The sequence below is a fragment of the Streptopelia decaocto genome (assembly GCF_964273445.1).
Source record: "Streptopelia decaocto genome assembly, chromosome: 24".
NCBI classification, from domain to species: Eukaryota; Metazoa; Chordata; class Aves; order Columbiformes; family Columbidae; genus Streptopelia; species Streptopelia decaocto.
Genome location: NC_138679.1, coordinates 1819542 through 1837163, shown reverse-complemented (window position 1 = coordinate 1837163; position 17622 = coordinate 1819542). Strand labels below are relative to the sequence as shown.

Here is a 17622-nt window from a genome sequence, read left to right as displayed (position 1 = left end):
TGTTAAACGGGAGGCTGCAAACAAAAACGGGCGTTTTGCTGCAGCTGAACGCGGCGGTTCCGGAGAGCCGGCGGGTGCGGGGGCCAGAGCGGTGTCAGAGCAGCGGGAGGCGAACGTCACAGCGAGACTGTCACCGTTATTTACAGCAGAAATCAGAAAGAGCACGTGGAAGGGCTGATCCATTCCGCATGGAGCTCATTTGGCTTGTAAAGACAAATACAGAGCACAGATCAGATGTTCCAGAGGGTTTTTTAATAGGAAAAATATTTGGTCTCAAGCAGAACTAACGGCCATATCCTCAGTGGGGAAGAAGGTGAACAACAAAGTGTCGCTTTGGAGAAAGCGAACGCTGATAACATGGGAGAACGTTTCGGCAAGGGAAAACTATTTTGCTTTGCATTTTGCAGCTGGTTTCTCTCTTTTGTTTTAATACAGAGGGCTAAACCTTCCCACGTGAACTCCGCTCTTTGTCCTCGGGCCCCCAACTCCAACTTTAACCACGTTGTTTATTAACCCAGGTCTCGAATGACTGTTTTATATCCTTCCACATGAAATCCGGATTTAAACGCCTCGCAGGACCAGGCTCAGCACCGCCCAGAGCCCGCGGGATAAAGGGAAATAAGGTATTAACCAGACCACAGGGAGTAACAAAGCGTCTTCAGCTGGGAGCACTGCAAGAACAAAACCAGACGAAGGGGTTCGCCCTCTTTGTCATGTCAACAAAGCGTTATTTCACAAATGTCAGTATTAATGGTAAGAAAACAACGTCCTCCTGGGAGTCGGTGCTGGTTTGCTCTGCACGCCGTTTCCAGAATGTGTTTTAATAACTTCTAGTTCCGTGTAGTGGTGACATTTCGGATATCGCAGGTAATTACGAGGAAACGTAGACAGCTAATAAAGTACCAAACGTCGTAACGCGGCTCCGTCTTCACTCTAATTCTCAAAACAAGGGCTGGAAACTGACAGGGCCAAGCACCAGCTTGTCCAACGCCTTGTGCGTGTGTGTTTTTTGGGTTTTTCAACCCATTTTCAGCAGGCGCTTTGTTTTCAGCTCCCTCTCTCTGCGCTGGGTTCTCTGCGGTTCTCCCGCTCGTTTTGCCTTTTATCTCTGGCCGTACGTCCGCACCGGCCACACCGGGGGTCGTTTCACCTAATTAAATTAAATTAAAGAATAATTAAAAAAAAAAAGACAAATCCCTTGTAACGCTGAGTTAGAAAAGGTGCCTTTGATCAACCTGGGCAGTGAAGGGACCGGTGACCGGGCCTGACCCGCCAGCACGGCCCCGTTGTCATGGAGCCCACGCACCGGCGCCCCGGTCTTCACCTCCTCGGCCGGCGGGAGGGGAAGTGACGTCATCGGAAGGCGGGGCGCGCGCGCGCGCCGATCCCGGGAATAGAAACAGAAAGAAAGGGGCGGAGCCACCGGGCGGGCGGGCGGGCGCTGTGATTGGCTGGAGCCGTGTTGTGTTTTGGCGGCGGGAAGGGGGCGGCCCCGCGCGCGAGCCGGCGGTCGTTGATTGGCTGTTGGGGGCGGCGCATGCGCAGAACGGGAAGGGCGGGCGGCCTGATATGGGGGCCGGCGGCACCGGGCCCGTGTCCGCTGTGTATCGGCGCTCGGTAACGGGGGGAACGGGGTCGGGTAGGGGCGAGCGGCCGGGGTTTGGGTGAGGGGTGGCCTGTCCCTCAGCGCGGCGGGCGTCCCCTGGGCGGGGGCGCTGGGCCCGCGTCCCTCTGGCCCCCGGCGGTCACCTCACGGCGGCTCAGCCCGCGCCGCCCGGCGGGAACCGGCGGTGACCGGCGGGGGTGGAGCTGTCGGGGCCTCGCAGGGTCCCTGCCCCGCGGTTCGGGGCTCAGGGCGGCACTAACGGCTCCTCCTCGCTGTGTTTGGTGGCAGGACCGCGTTCCAGCGTGCGGGGAAAACACGAGTCCTGGGCTCTGTAAGTACCGCAGCGTTTCCTTCAAGGGTCTTTCTTAAAACCTTTCAGGTTTTCAGCTTTCCCCCCTTTTTCCTTTCCACCCATAAAGTTTGAAAATAGACTGAGCCATGTCACAACTACTCATGCTTTTCCCTATGTGGTGTACTGAAAGGAATGGTAGAGAAACTTGTGTTACTTACATAAAATTAAGGCACTAGAAGAAATGTGTGGGAATTCTGTAGCCGGTCTGTTTAGGTTATAGTTGTAAATCGCATAAAGCTGGCGCGGGGTGGTGGGATCTGTGGGGTGCGAGTGGCACCATTGTTGGGGTTCGGTAGCAGGAGCTGCGGAGTGTGATGCAATTTACTGGGCTATTGGTGACAGAATTTTCTGGACTTACCTGCTCAGTGAGACCTTATGTTGTACAGCCACACGATAATATATTAGAGCTTAAATTTGGAGAATGTATGCAAAGTGGTATTAGTCCAGTGATCTCAAAGGTAACATGATATGTAGCTGTAATAATGTGTTCTGCTTAAGTCCTGTATTTCTTAAAAAAAAAGACAAAAATGGACCAAGTGTCAGGCAACATTTTTATCCCCTTTTTCTTCAGAGCACACTGGAATTTCCCTTTTCTGCGTGAAGCACAATCATGACAGATCAAGAGTACATTCTTTGCACGTGGAAGAAGCGTTTATGGCCAGCAAAGGTAAAGCAGATGGACAAATGAGGGAAAGATTGTGGGTGTAACTTAGAAATGGATTAAATGTAGTAGAGAGTAAGTAAGAGCTGCTCATAAATGTATCCGTGCTTTAAAAAAGAGCTGATCTGTAAAGACCCTGATGTGGAAGATCAGTTGGTTCGGTGCTGCTCATATCAAAAGTGTTTAGATCTCTCCTATAGTCCAAGAGACTTGGTCAAGGATTTTGCATATGGGGTTTGTTTTGTTCTGCAATGCAGGTTTTGTGCAAAAGCGAAGTTGCTGGGAAAACATCTAAGGGGAAGGAGAAGGCGTCTTTTGAAGTTGAAATACTTGGCCTGGAAAAACAGTTAAGTGTCCTTGTTATTGTTGCGTATTTGTGCTCTTAGTCGTTAAAAAAGTCCCTTTATCTGCAGATATCTGTGAAATGAGATCATTGGTTTGCAGGGGATTAGATGGGTAACCCAGGACGTGTTGATCTTTTAGAGCTGGCCATATTGTGTCACGGAACATCCATAGACAATGTGCTGAGTCTTAGCTCAGGCGTTCTTCATGTGGTTTTTTTTTTTTGGCTTTGTAACTTCTGCTAAAAATAATGGATTTGGGGGTAAAAACGTTGCTGGTTTATTGCCGGGTGGGTGGCGCTGAGCACTGCGGTGGGTTCACCTGGCTTTGCTGTGCTTTCAGGGTCCGCGTGAGCCGCTCGGGTGCTGTTCCTCTAAAGGAAGATCGTATTGAAAGCATCGCTTCCAGCTTGGGTGAGGATGTGTCAAAACATCTGCTGCCTTGTGTGTGTTCTGAATGGAAAATATACGCAATCTGAATGGAAAATACACACAAAATCTCAGGCCATGAGTAATAGTTAAGCACTTGGCTCCCCCTTTATTGAGGTGGTTTTTTTGCATTGCTTTTCCCCCCTCTTTCCATCCATCAAGTGTGAAAATAGACTGAACCATGTCACAGCTACTCACGCTCTTGCCCGTATTGGAAGGAATGGGGAAGAAACTTGTGTTATTTACATCAAATTAAGGCGTTAGAAGCTTGTGCTTTGACTTAAGAATCACAGATAATTTCAGTGTTAAGGTGCATCTTAAACAAAATATTTACTATAAATAAAATCTGTTATTTGTTACATATGAAGAAAGTTTATTGCACTTATTGTGTGTTCTTCTTCATCAGTTCAAAGGAATAATTCGAGTGAGGCTGTGGAAGAACTGAAATATCGCCGTTCTCTTAAAATTGCCCTGGATATTTTGAATCAAAACGGCTCAGCCAGACAAGTGCCACCTTCAGAAGGACCAAACCCTCGGTTATCCCAGGAGAACAACGTGGGATCTCCCCCATCTACCCCGGTTCGCAGGTGTCGATCGCTTGTTCACACCAGAGAAAAGCAAGAGCCTGAGGCTTCCAGGAAGAAAAAAGAACAAAGAAATAACCGCAGCCTGAAGACTGACGCAAAACCCCCAAACCAGAAGGGTTCTTCTGTTTTGGAAGAGGGAACAAACCCTCCCGAGTGCGATGCTGGGGACTCGCGTGATACATCAAACTCGGAGAGGCCAAACTGCGGAACACCAGAATCAAAATCATTACCGAGACTGAAAAAAAAAGAGCCCAGATTATCGACCAAGCCCAAAGCAGGAAGCAAAGTCTCCCCAAAGCCCAAGGAGGGGAAAAGCAAGCAAGGGAGAAAAAGCTGCAGAGGTGCAGGGTCCCCTGTGGAGGGTGGGGGTGATTTCCCCGAAGGTCAAGCGCAGCCCCTCGCAGGGGAGGGGTCTCCTCTCTCCACCCCCTGTGTGTCTGACACTGCAGTACCTGCCAGGACCAGCGCCCGAGGTCAGATGGTGCTGGATTCCTCTTGTAAAAGTGCCTCAGATGGCTTGGAAAGCAGCATCAGTTGTGAGAGCGACAGTCTAGCGAAACAGTTAGATGGAAGGAAAAAGCCAGTGGGTTTAAAACAGATGAATGGGGAGCGAGAGATCAGCACAACTGCGGCCTCGTGCAGGAAAAGGAAGAGCAGGAATTGCCCTGAATCTTCATATGGGCCGTCAAACCACTCGCAGGAGGAAAATAACAATATGGCAGACATAGTCATGAATAAAGTGAAGCAGTTTCAGCTACCGGATTTTGAGGAAGATGAAGGTGGGCATGGCGCTTGGGAGGGGAAAACGGGTGTGATTGCTGAGTGCTGTGACTCATCTCGGAATGCGGTGGTGCTTTTGTGAACGCCGCCTTGAGCTGCATTCCTTTTACGATTTGGAGCAGCAAACAATACAGTTGCTTTGCTGCTGGCTACAAACCAGTTTCACATGGAGGTTGTCATTCAGGGTTTTGCTCTAAAAACCTGAGATTCTCACCCTGCACTAGATCACCTCGTTTCTTATGTAGGTTGTTGGTTGTTTTTTTTCTGCTGTCTCTCCAAGGGTGAGGGTCAGTTCAGAGACGAGATGGTGTCAGTAAAGGAGCAGAGTTCTGAAAGCCGCCTGTTCTCGTTCCTTTCCCTTTTTCATCTTTATTTCTCTTATTAGGCAGAGACTGAGCGTGTGTGCGGTGTGACAGACCTCGGTGTCGCAGTGACGCGTGGCTCTGGGGTCACTCAGTTTTGTGTTTCACCTGTTCTGAAGCTGATGCTTTTCAAATCCCTGTTCCCTGCTTCTGACTGTGGGTTCCTGCTGCTTTTGGCAGGGCTGGAACCCTCCCATCTGGCTTCAAAGATTATTTCCTCAGAGAGTCTGTCTGGTCTCTCAGCTCTGGTAGAGGAAGAGGAGGAGGATGAAGAGCTGCCCAGTATTTTATCACATCAAGGTGAGACATCAGTGTACCTTTATGAGACTCTTTCACCCAAAATGGGTGTGCACTTTTAGGCTGTGTGTGCTTCTTGTTTGCAATGAGCTCTGACCTTTCTAGAAAGTGAAGCCTGCTTTGGTTGAGCTGGGAATACAATTCATTTATTGGTTGCCCCAGAAAGGCTGCTTGAAACAGAATGAAATGCCAATTGCTGTGAAACTGGGATGGAAGTGTCCAAGCTCCTGTTTTCAGAACTGCCTGTGCTGCATTTTGGGTGTGTGGAGGATGCTCTGTCACCTCAATTAAAACCTCTCAAAGCATTGAATTGAAACTCCTGAAAGGGGGCAAGCTAACTGTCTTTTCTTAAATAAAAATCACTTTGTTTTTCATCGTAGAGCCACAGCCGATTGAGGAAGGGATTCTGGTGTGGTGCAAGCTGCGGAGGTATCCGTACTGGCCAGCCGTGGTAAGAGCCGCTCGCTGCCTTTTCCTGGAAGTGGGGAAGATCTTCCAGTAGAAGCGTTCCAAAGATCATAAAAGTGAATTTCCATGTGCATGTGAAAAGTAAATGTCATTAATTCACACGTTGTTTGGAGCAGAGGGCGAGTACTGAGCCCTTAAGCTTGTAACCTGAATTGGAGCAGCTGCACCCAACTAATGAAAGAAAGAGTGCGGGTCCTTGTGCACTAACAAAACGCTCCTTTGGGCTAACTTATTTTTTCTTGTTTGTGTAACTTCCTTAAAGCATGGGGTATACTAGATAACATTGATGGGAAATGTTCCTGCCCTGTGAGTGCATTGGGATTGCAGGATGCTAATGAGACTTTATCCTTTTGACAGGTAAAAAACGTGAGGCGGAAACACAGAAAGGCTTGTGTGCTCTTGATAGAAGGGAATACAAATGACAAGAAAAAAGGGTAAATGTTGTGCATTCCGGTCGCGTTCTGAACTTTCAGTTTCTTTTAGTCAGTGTCCCGTGCTCTTTTCCTGGTACGGGGCAATAGCACTCTCAGTTTAAGCCGAGGTTGATTGTGGAAGGAGCGAGGGACCAAGCGAGGGAAGGGTTTGCAGGGTGGGACAGGCTGGTGTTGATGTGAAGAGCTGCCACTTGTGTAAGAAATTGAAATAGAAAGGGCTGGGGACAGCTGCTGGTTTTCTCCGTGTGGTGCCCAGACTCTGGAAACACAGGCCTGCCTGTGGTTTTGTTACAAACCCAGGGACTTCTAATTTGTTAAAAGATTCCACAGTTTTAGCTCATTATGAAAACCAAAACTAATAAAACCTGTGTTCCAGAATTCCTTATGAAACTGGGTTTTCAGGGAGGCGTAGAACTGCAGTAGATAAACAGATGTGCCCTGACTCTGCTTCTTTGTTTCATTAAGTTTCTCAGTACCGCTTCGGAATCTGAAGCACTTTGATTGTGAAGAGAAGCAGGACCTCATAGTGAGTATTTCCTGGAACATGTCACTGCAAGTTGTTGGGGAAAGTGCAAGTAAACTCTGATTCATTATCTTAAACTTTGATTCGTTGTCGTTAGCCACCTCTGTTCCCTGGTTAATGTCCTGGATCTAAAAGCCTCAACAGGATTCTCTTTTTAAGGCTGTAAATGGTTCTTGTTTTGTAGAACCGAGCCAAAGAAGGTTATCGCCAAGAAATCGAGTGGTGTATTCGCCTGATTTCTGACTATCGGATCAGAGTGGGTAAGCAGATGGGGTAGATGGTTTCATCCAGTCTGAGAAAAGACAACACCAAAACCCTCAGCTTTTTTTTTTTTTTGTTGGCTTCATAAACTGATAAATACCCTGTTTGGGGCTTTTTAGGTTGCCATTCTTTTACGGGATCCTTCTTGGAATACTTTGCTGCTGACATCAGTAAGTGAATTCATTATCTTATCATATTTTCTCTTGGTAGGTGAGTTTGGCTCTAACATTGAGTTAAGCACCAGACCCAGTGAGGGGAGAATGATTCAAATTACTAGACACTCTTGTTGCACTCTAAGGCTTTTCAGTCCCAAAACAGAAGTTAAATGAATATTGGTTGTTACAATGGAGTAACTGGTGACTTCACACTGTTGAGTTCATTTCTTTGATAGGAGAGGGAGAAAAACTTTGCTCTTATCAAGGAAGTTCCTTATATCTAAGTCTGTGTGTGAGAAAGCCCTTTGTTTGGGATATTTAAGCACGAATGATTGTGGCTTTTCTCCCAGGCTACCCGGTCAGAAAGGAGGGTTATCACGGTTTAGCCCAAATGACCTTTCCAAACACGGCAGAGGAAGATGTTGAAGAGTCTTCACCAGAAACCTCCCCTCAGAAACCCTGCAAGAAACTCCTCCCTGACAGGACAAGGGCCGCCAGAGATAAAGCCAATAAAAAGATCGTGGAGTTCATCGTGAAGACCAAGGGGGCCGAGGAGCATCTCTTGGCTATTTTGAAGAGCAGGAAGCAGTCGCGGTGGCTGAAGGAATTCTGCAGTTCCAAGCAGTACGTCACCTGCGTCGAGACCTATTTAGAGGATGAAGAGCAACTCGACCTGGTGGTGAACTACTTGAAGGAGGTTTATCGTGGAATAGACACTAAGAACCTGCACCGAATAAACGGAGATGGCATCAAATTTATTTCCGATGTCCTTTTGCCTGAAGTAAGTGAACACGAAACGCTGAGAAAAGTGAAGGTTTAAGTAACGCTAGTGTTAATGGGAGAGCTCGAACTTCTGTAGGAACTAAATGAAAATGTGGTTATAAAAGTACTCCTGGGGATGTTAAAGGGCAAGTTTATATTATTTAAGAACTTGAGGGACAACAACGAACGGTTTTCTGAAGTGACAGAGGAACCTTATTCCAAAAACGTGCTCGTCTGCTGGGACGGTTTCAAATTGTTGGTTATAATTTAGCTTTTTGTTTCGTGAGTGTAAATGAACTCAATACTTTTCTAGGCCATCATTTATGCGATTTCTGCTCTGGATGACATCGATTACAAGAAGGCAGAGGAGAAATACATCAAAGGACCATCTGTGAGCAAAAGGTATCTTGTTATTTTTAGTATTCTCTGAATTTTTCTTACTGCTTTACTGTTTCTGTGGAAAAATGCGAGTATGAGGGCAGGAGGGTTCAGTGTCCTCCCTAAGGTGAGGCCGAGCTGTGCACCAAAACAGGTAAACCTGGGAAACATTGTTGCGGGGTTACTGTGCCACCCTGTTTAGTGTGTCAAGATTGTTTCTACAGGAGAACTTTCTCTTTCTTTTCAGGGAGCGGGAAATATTTGACGAAGAAATTCTGGAAAGGAAAAGGTGGAAGAGCAGAGCAGCGTCTGCCGACAGCGCCTGAGCGGCAGCGCAGGCTCGCTCACCCTGGCGCTGAGTGTATATAACCAAGCAGTTATTTGTATAAAGTGTGGAATTCTTGCTTTTTGAAATCCGTGTGTATATTTTCAAAGCCGTAGCCGTTCTCATGCTGTCGGCTGCAGCTGCATCCTCAGCCCTTGCTCTCCATTAATCTCACCGGAGCTCGCGCTGCTTCCCCGGCCGAGCCGTGTCGAGCTGCCCATGACAGACGCTGCTTCACGTGGAGCTTGTGCGAACAGCACGTGTTTTGCTCCTTGGTGTAATGTGCAGTTTGGTATGAATTATTTTGGCCGAATACGTGACAAAGGAAGGGCTTTTGTCCTCAGGAGTTACGTGCCCAGTGCCTTCCTGGCTGCTGACCGCGCGGGTTTCCCCTCTGCAGACGTTCCTGGTGGGTTTGACCGTTCTTGCTTGATATCTCAACAGATGGGAAGAAACCCGGTGCCTGGTGGTGCGATCAGAATAGCATGATAGGATGTGATAGGAATGTTGTGATAGTACAATGAAAAATCAGTGGACGAAGAATCTAAAAATCACTTTTCCATGTAAAAGTGGACCCGTTTTGAGCGCTGGTTTAGTGCTTGAGGCCAGGATTTTAGGAACTCATGTAATTGTCTTTTTCTCTCTGATTTAAGTGTCAAATCTAATAATGTGGTTCCCTCGCAGCTCTTGCTCAAGGTCTCTGGCAGCCTGAGAACTGAGAACTCGTGTTCCTGAGAACTCGTGCTAAAAGACCAATGATTTTATTTTTCTACATAATAATGAAAATGTGATCTACTCGCTTGTCCAATAGAAAACAAGATGAATTGAAGTTTAAATGTATATTGGGATACAGATGTGTATTCTGGCTATAGTAATTACCTGAATATATTTTATTTACAGTTCTAATGAATTTATGAATTTGGAATCCTTATGTTATTGAAGGGCCATTCCCAGGTACCTAAACCACAGGAATAGAACAGGTTCTTTATTTTCATTGCCCCTTGTGGGAAGGGGGGGACGCGTTTCCCGTGACAGAACATTCAATGAGGAGGTGACAGCAGGAGCTGGTGCTGCGGGAGCTCTTTGTGATTCTGAGAGTGGCGTCTCCTCAGCTTCCTACTTGAAGTGTGTGGACGCTTCTTAAAATACATGAAATATTAAGAGTCTTCAGAGAGCCCCAGAGCTCCTCCCTCCCCTTGCTGTTATCTCAGCCCTCGCTTCTTCTAGTTTGATTCAATGTGGACAGGTTCGGATTTTAGGAATCGGCGTGTTCGACCCCTCTCAACCATTGGAACCTGGCGTTGGAGGTCACTACTCATACCTCAAGACCGAATCAGTCCTGCGATGTACAGAATTATGTGGTCTTAAATCAATTAAAGGTGGATGAAGTGAATCAAAGGCTCATCATTGCTTTTGTTTGACTGTGCTCGTTTATTTCAAATGCTGATTTTGTGCCCTGGTCTTTGGTACCAGCAGGCAGACTATTTTACATCTGGTGCAGATCAGTTTTGTGTATCAGATAAAACTGTAGTACCGTGTTTCACTTTATGTTAAATATAGGCGTGAGTACAAGAGAACAAACTTACTGTTTTCTGTTCTCTTGCTTTATTTCATGTGGGGATTTGCCAGCATGCGTTTTGGTCACTGCCCATTCAAGGGGCTGTGTTATGCTCCTGCTTCTCTGTGCCCCTGGGATATTAAAAAGAACCGGAGCACGATTTGGGGAGGGGGTGACACGTTTACCGGCGCCCCAAAACCCCGGGGGTGGTTTTAGGGGAGCAGCAGCTTTTGCAGCCCGAGGCCCAGCAGGAAAAAGAGCATCTGCCGAAACCCGGGATCGAACCAGGGACCTTTAGATCTTCAGTCTAACGCTCTCCCAACTGAGCTATTTCGGCTGCGCGAATCGCCCTCCGCCCCCCCCTCCCGTCACCCCCCGGTGGGGCCGGGCCGGCGGGGGTGGGGACCGCGCACCGGGCGGGGCGGCGGTTGGGCCCGGCCGGGGCGGGACGCGGGGCCGGGACGCGGCGGGGGCGGCCGGTACCGGCGCGGTCCCGCTGCCCACAGCGGCGAGTACGGCGGGGGCGGCGGCAGCGCGGTCTCTGTGGCGCAATCGGTTAGCGCGTTCGGCTGTTAACCGAAAGGTTGGTGGTTCGAGCCCACCCAGGGACGGCCGCTTTATTTTCATTTTCCCGCTCCCTCCGGAGCTCTGCGGCACCGTGATGCACCCGCCGCCTTCCCCGCTTCGTTTCGCCGCGGGTTGGAGCCGCAGCCCGGCGGGTTTCCGCGGAACACTCCGCCCCGTCCCGCGTTCCCCGCCGGGCGCAATGAGGCGACGCACCAGGGCGCGCCGGGGCCGCTTGGCGGGTGCACCGCGCCCAGAGGTTGCCTGAAGGGCTGCGGGAGAGATGGCGGCGCTGGGCGGTGAGCGGGAGCGGGACCGGGGAGCGGCCTCGGGGGGACCGGGAGGGAGCCCTGAGCGCGGACCGGGCCGGGCTGGCGGCTCCGGGCGCGGCGGGACCCGCAGCTCCTCGGGGTGACTGGTCCGGGGGTCTCTCTCCCCGGGCCGGCTCGTTCGCGGTCCCCGTTACGGCTCCGCCGGAGCTGAGCTCTCCCGTGCTCTCTCCTTGCAGGTTTTCGCCTCCCTGGGCGCCGCGTCCTGGCCTGGCGGTGAGAACCGGGGCGGGACCCCCGTGCGGGGGCCGGGGGTCGGTTCCCGGGGTGGTGGTTCCCGGGGGGGGCTGTTCCCGGGGGGGGCTGTTCCCGGGGGGGGCTGTTCCCGGGGGGGGCTGTTCCCGGGGGGTCGGTTCCCGGGGGGTCGGTTCCCGGGGGGTCGGTTCCCGGGGTGGCGGTTCCCGGGGGGGGCTGTTCCCGGGGTGGGGTGTTCCCGGGGGGTCGGTTCCCGGGGGGGGCTGTTCCCAGGGGGGCTGTTCCCGGGGGTCTCCGGGGGGGCTGCGCGACCGTGTCACACACCCGGCGCTGCGCCGGCTGTTCTGTGTCCCCAGGCCCGCTGCGGTGGCATCTGCTCCCGCTCGGCTGCTCCATCCGACACCAGCGGCCGGTGGCACCGACAGGTAACTCTGGGTCCCCCCGGGAGCTGCAGGGGAAAGGAGTTTGTGTTCACTCTCCCACATACCCAAGACAATCTTGTCTTCCCTTCTTCAAAGCCAACAGGCTACTCTGAGCCCATCAGGCCCTCTAATTTGGGTTCGGCAAACAGCAGGGGCTCTATCTGGGCAACAAACTGCACAGATCCCCCACACAGCACGGGAAAAACCCATTATAGTCACATCTCCAGGGGTGGCGGAGGGTGAGATTGTCCATAAGCAACGTCCCGTGGGTTCTTTATGGGCTCACGGTTCTTCAAGGCTCATGATTGTATCCTGCAGTTACACTAAATAATTGGAGGCTGATGTTCCTGTGCTGTTTGTCTTCAGCTCTCTCCAAGTGCAGCAAAAGAGCTCGGCCATCGTCCAGAAAAAATCCTATGTCCCCACCAGCAAGGGCGAATATATCGTCACCAAGCTCGATGACCTGGTCAACTGGGCGCGGAGGGTGAGTGGCTGGAGCCGGCGCGCTCGCTGGGGAGAAACGGTGTCAAATGCCTTGAGGTGCTGGTGGGAAATGGATTCGAGCCATCTCCGCAGGATAAAAATAAGTTTGGAGTTCTCTACAGGGAGATTGTTGGGTTTCTCAGCCGGGGGGTGACATTTGGGTGTGTGTCGGTGGCGCCTGGGGTGCGGGACAGCAGAGCCGCACGGCCTGCGCGGAGCGTGCTGCACAAACAGCACAAACCCCCGGGTTCTCCACGGTCCTCGTCACAAGCAGCTGCTCCGAGCCGCAGCCACAAGCGACGCTGCCCTGAGCCCCGTGTGCTTTGCCCTGGTTGGGTTTGGCTTTTCCTCTCCCCGCCGCCCCCGTGCGGGTTCCTGAGACGCCGCTTGAGCATCGTGAGACATCGAGACTCCGCGGCTTTGGACACGTTCAGCTGCAAACGCACAGATCTCTGCGCCTCAGGTCTCGCTCTCCTGCACAACAGGCGCCGCTTTGATTTGTGAAGCTCTGACTAAACAGACATTGAAGCTTTTCTTGTTCCGTTTCCTTTCCTGACCAACTCTTTGAGCGCTCCGCGCAGCCCCAGCTCCCGCGTTCTCGGCCGTAACGCGCGTCTCTCCCGCCGCAGAGCTCCCTGTGGCCGATGACGTTCGGGCTGGCGTGCTGCGCCGTGGAGATGATGCACATGGCGGCCCCTCGCTACGACATGGACCGCTTCGGGGTGGTGTTCCGAGCCAGCCCCCGCCAAGCCGACGTCATGATCGTGGCCGGCACCCTGACAAATAAAATGGCTCCGGCTCTTCGGAAGGTACCGACGGTGGCGGCCGCGGGCGCCGGCTGTGAACGGGGAGGGCTCTGACGTGTCTGTGTCCCGCAGGTCTACGACCAGATGCCGGAGCCGCGCTACGTGGTCTCCATGGGGAGGTGAGCGCCGGGGCATGCCTGTCACCTTGTGCTTCGTGGGAGAAATCTGGTGTGAGCGGGGAGATGGCGGGAGGGGAACCCCTTTCTCGTTTGTATTTCCAACCCCTTAAATTATATAAAGGGGCCTCGTAACAACAAGACTCCCTTTATGGGGGCAAGGAGAGCGATGTCTGTTGAGTCCCTGGGAACAGCAGAGTCTTCCCAGTGAAACATGCTGGGGTTTGTGCAGCTGGTGGAGTCCGGTCGCTTGTGTGTGTCCAGAATCTCAATTTGCGGGTAGATGAAATCTGGTCCCCATGGGGCTCTGGCACCTTGTTCGTCTCCTGGTGCCGCTGAGGCGCCCGTTCCCCAGGGCCTGGAGGGACATGACGAGCTCTAGAAACGCTCTGTGCAGATGTGCCAAAACCACGGAGGGTTTGCTGTAGAGAGGAAGGACCCTCCGAATATCTGCTTTGTGAGAGCAGAGGAAACGGGTCGGTTTAGTTTAATAGGTGTGAACCTCGTGTCGCCCCGTCCTCGCTGTCACATCTGCCGGGTGCCTCGCGGGTGCCGGGTTCCCCGTCTCCTTTCCCCCCTGCTCCTCTTTCCTGCGCTGAACCGCGCGCTGAACCACGCGCTGAACCGCGCGCTGAACCGCGCGCTGAACCGCACGCTGAACCGCACGCTGAACCGCGCGCTGAACCGCGCGCTGAACCGCGCGCTGAACCGCGCCGTCTCTTGCAGCTGTGCCAACGGCGGCGGTTACTACCACTACTCCTACTCGGTGGTGCGGGGCTGCGACCGCATCGTGCCGGTGGACATCTACGTGCCAGGTAGGACGGGCGAGCGCCGCGCTGCCGGCTCTGCGGGCTGCGCCGTGCACGGGGCAGAGGGACATTGCAGCTCTTTGGGGTGAAACCCGCGGCCTCTGGCTCCCGCCCCACGGGCTCCCCGTTTCTCCCCCCAGGCTGCCCGCCCACCGCCGAGGCTTTGCTGTACGGAATCCTGCAGCTGCAGAAGAAAATCAAACGGGAGAAGAGGATTCAGATCTGGTACAGGAAATAGCAGCGTGTTTCTGACCCACTCACCACTCGCACTCGTACGCACAATAAATCCGTGTCCTCGCACGCCTTTCAATAAAACTCTACCTGGTTAAGCTGCTCGTCTGTCTTAGTATCTCCCTCTTATCAAAAATGTTTCTAAGCGTTTAAACACTGAATTGATTGAATTTGATGATATTAAATGTGTTGTTTTCTGGTCTGAATAGCTTGCGAGGGAAGGAGAAGGTTTGACGTTACCTGTCGTCACATAAGTGTCTTGCCAGAAATCTGGGACTTGCTCTTTGGCTCTTTTAGGAAGGTTTGAGACCAACACACCAGGGGAACCCCGAGGGCTCCCCGAGCTCGTCTTCTCCTCCCCACCTGCTTTATAATTCCTACAAAGGATCTAACAAATAATTCCTTTCTATGTGTGCACAGCAGCCAAAAATGAATTATATTGCTGTAATGCAAGTCAAATGGTAATGCTTAAAATCAGAATGTGTCTAATAAAAGGGAAAGGTGTAGTAGGAATAAAGCAGCGTCCGCGAGTCGGGGCGATGTTCCCCCATCAGCGGGGGAAGGAACAGAATCACACACACTTTGGAAAGACAAATAAACAGCAGTGGTGTATTTCATCCCTTTTTAATGGATTTTATCCCTTGTGGGGAGGGAGAGGAAACGTCATCTGCGTGCAAGGAGGTCGTTGGGATGGGAACTGGCTGCAATGAAACTTCACTGGGAGCCACTCCGGGAGCAGCCAAAACGCCTCCAACTGCCCCATTTCCGCCACCTGGTCGTGATTATTTGGCTGGTTTGTGGAAAAACCACCCTGTGATTTCTAGAAAGCGTCCAGTTCTTAGAGGAAACATCTTGTCCTTGGCCCCCTTTCTAAAGGCTGTTGAATTGCGGCTTTGTTGAGGTGTTCGGAGGGCGAGTTTTGGGTGGAAATGGGACAGACGGACAGGCACAGGGTGGGATGTTCCTCGCAGAGCCCAGGAGACCAGCGGGTCCGTTTGTCCCCGAGGTCCCCTGAGCCTCCAGATCCATCAGCTTCAATCTTCTCCCATGAGCATCAACGGAGATCAGAGCTTCTCTTCTCCTCGCAGCGCATCGTCAGCCTCTCCTCGTTAGCGCCGGGGGCTCCTCAGTGCTTGACGACGGTGGGTGTGATCATCTTGGGGAAGGAGTAGTACCGGCAGTCGCTGGGGGGGACCAGCTCCATCACCCTGGTGCTGATGTTCTCCCTCTTGAACCCGGCGTCCAGCAGGTGCCCAACCTGCGTCTCCTGCAGGAGAGTGGGGGGGACGGAGCAGCGATGGCTCCATGATCCTCAGCCAGCGTCGGGGGGTGGCAGAGGTGACAGGGGACCAAGCCTCACCTCAAACATCTTCTCGATGTCGCTGTACTTGCCCTTCAGCAGCTCCCCCCAGGAGGTGAGGTTGCAGTAGGTGAGGACCCCCCCGGGCTGCAGCAGGCGGAACGCGTGGTCCTGCGGGGATGGGGGCGCTCAGCACCCAGCCCCGCCCCGTGTGTCCCCCCGAGCCGGCGGGGGGTGCTGCGCCCCAGCTCGTTACCTTGATGAAGCTGAACTGGTGCGTGTGCCAGCTCTCCTCCGACAGCGGGTACGTGTCGTACAGGATCCCTGCCCGGGGACAGCGAGACCCCCGTTGGTGGGGACAGACCCCGAGGCGCCGCTGGGGTGCGTGTGCCGGGGGGGTGACACCCCTTTGCACCCCATGTCTCTGCCCCCAGCGATGTGCTGCTCCCTGGGGACCTGTCCCTGTCCCCACCACCACGGGCCGGGTGCTCGCCTGCGCCCTGAGCTCTGCCATGGGACCCCCCTCGCCGACCCCTCCGCAGTCCCGGCCGCGCGGTTCCTCACCGCTGAAGTGCCCATCGGGCAGCGTCGGCACCACGTCCTCCCACAGCCCCTTCAGGGGGACGACCTGCGACATGACGGCGGAGCCGTGAGCGCCGGCGCCACGTGCTCCCCGGTGGCGCGCACCGGCACGGCCCCCCCGGCCCGCCGGACCTTGTGTGGCTGCGCCCTGGCCCACTCCTCCAGCCGCCGGAACACCCCCTCGTTGCACTCCACGATCCAGTGCTCCTGGATGTCAAACTGCTGCACCTTGGTGGCGGCGATGGCCATGCCGAAGCCAACCTCCAGCACGCGGCCGCCTGGGGACGAGAGGGCGGGGGGGGAGGGCTGTGACCCCCAGGGACACCGGGCAGGCTGCGCCAGCCCAGAGTTTTTCTCCAGACCCAAATGCTGCTGCATTCCTTTCCAGAATTGGGCTGGTTTTGGTGCAGTTTGGGTGCTGCGGTGAGGAGCCGGAGCAGCCCCAAGCCCCTATCACCGCTGTCCCCCCTCTGCACCCTGCAGCGCCTGTTGGACCCCACTGACCTCAGGAACAAGCAGCCGCTGCCAAAACCCTCCCCCAAAACCTGCACCCCCCTCCCCGCAGCCCCAGCCCCTTTGGGGAATGTGTCACCCTGACACGAGAGCACAAGTGCCACTGTCACCGCAAAGGGGGGCACCAGTGCCCCCAGCTTGATCATGGGAAAGCCACCCGCTCCCCATACCCGAGCTGCACCCCACGGCTGCTCCCGTTACCCCTCGAGGCGGCCACGGTGGCCAGCGAGTGCATGTAGGGCGTCTCCCAGCGCTCCATCACCGGCTTCCCCAGGATCTCCAGGTGGGCGTCGGGGGCATCGTAAGCGGCCGCCGCCTCCCGCCACGCCGCCCGGCAATCCTCGCCCTCCGCGAAGATCGGCTCTGCCGCCCGGGCGCTCATGGCCGTGCCGCTGCGGGGAGGAAAGTCCAACCGGTGCTGGGGGAGGGAAAGGGCCGCTGGGCTCTTGGCTGGCTTTAAATAGCCAGGGCTGGGAAAGTGCTGAGTGTGCACAACGGGCTGGGGCCCCGCGGGGCAGCGGGAGCCTTATCGGGAAGCCGGAGCCACCGCGCGTGCTGCCTGCGCGGTGACCGGTGCCCCATGGCCGGAGGGTGCAGGGGTCGGTGGAACCGCGCACCGCGCTGGGCACGGCCGGAGCGACCAGCGCTGCATCGGTGCAGCTGGGGGGACGGGGAGAAGGGCTTGTCCTGGGGGGCTGTGCCCCACGGTGCCCCGCTCTGGGGCTGCACACCGGGGCTGCGCCGCTCTCCAGGGCCATGTGCAGGGCTTTGCGCCATGCTGTGCCGCGCACCGAGCTGTGCGTGCTGCACGCCGCTGTGCGCGGCTGGGGTGACCCGCACGCTTGGGCACGGCCAGGCTGCACCGGATGGGGGGAAAGGGAAAGGAAAGGGAAAGGAAAGGGAAAGGAAAGGGAAAGGGAAAGGAAAGGAAAGGAAAGGAAAGGAAAGGAAAGGAAAGGAAAGGAAAGGAAAGGAAAGGAAAGGAAAGGAAAG

At 53.9% G+C, this 17622-nt stretch overlaps 3 protein-coding genes across 4 annotated transcripts; 2 read left to right on the top strand and 1 right to left on the bottom strand.

The window, feature by feature from the left end:
• Window positions 1-1538: 1538 nt before the first annotated feature.
• Window positions 1539-10218, top strand: PWWP3A (PWWP domain containing 3A, DNA repair factor). The gene is made up of 15 exons (XM_082071775.1): window positions 1539-1617; window positions 1895-1937; window positions 2530-2625; window positions 2877-2965; window positions 3304-3374; window positions 3796-4755; window positions 5299-5418; window positions 5796-5866; window positions 6241-6317; window positions 6783-6843; window positions 7025-7100; window positions 7221-7271; window positions 7607-8037; window positions 8332-8420; window positions 8644-10218. Exons 3-15 carry the CDS (start codon window positions 2569-2571, stop codon window positions 8720-8722), a joined length of 2232 nt encoding a protein of 743 aa, XP_081927901.1. The 5' UTR covers window positions 1539-1617; window positions 1895-1937; window positions 2530-2568; the 3' UTR covers window positions 8723-10218.
• An 811-nt stretch (window positions 10219-11029) lies between these two features.
• Window positions 11030-14332, top strand: NDUFS7 (NADH:ubiquinone oxidoreductase core subunit S7). Its single transcript, XM_082071738.1, has 8 exons — window positions 11030-11142; window positions 11352-11388; window positions 11724-11792; window positions 12156-12273; window positions 12902-13081; window positions 13151-13197; window positions 13921-14009; window positions 14144-14332. The coding sequence occupies exons 1-8, from the start codon at window positions 11127-11129 to the stop codon at window positions 14239-14241; spliced, it is 654 nt and encodes a 217-aa protein (XP_081927864.1). The 5' UTR covers window positions 11030-11126; the 3' UTR covers window positions 14242-14332.
• A 480-nt stretch (window positions 14333-14812) lies between these two features.
• On the bottom strand, window positions 14813-17515 carry GAMT (guanidinoacetate N-methyltransferase). Of its 2 annotated transcripts, XM_082071737.1 has the most exons (7): window positions 17361-17515; window positions 16831-17021; window positions 16249-16394; window positions 16099-16162; window positions 15791-15858; window positions 15595-15705; window positions 14813-15501 (listed from the first exon to the last, which is right to left on the bottom strand). In XM_082071737.1, exons 2-7 carry the CDS (start codon window positions 17009-17011, stop codon window positions 15361-15363), a joined length of 711 nt encoding a protein of 236 aa, XP_081927863.1. In that variant the 5' UTR covers window positions 17012-17021; window positions 17361-17515; the 3' UTR covers window positions 14813-15360. The 2 variants fall into 2 exon arrangements, with proteins under 2 accessions (XP_081927863.1, XP_081927862.1); XM_082071736.1 differs by lacking the exon at window positions 17361-17515 and having other exon boundaries at window positions 14814-15501; window positions 16831-17274.
• Between the last annotated feature and the right edge of the window lie 107 nt (window positions 17516-17622).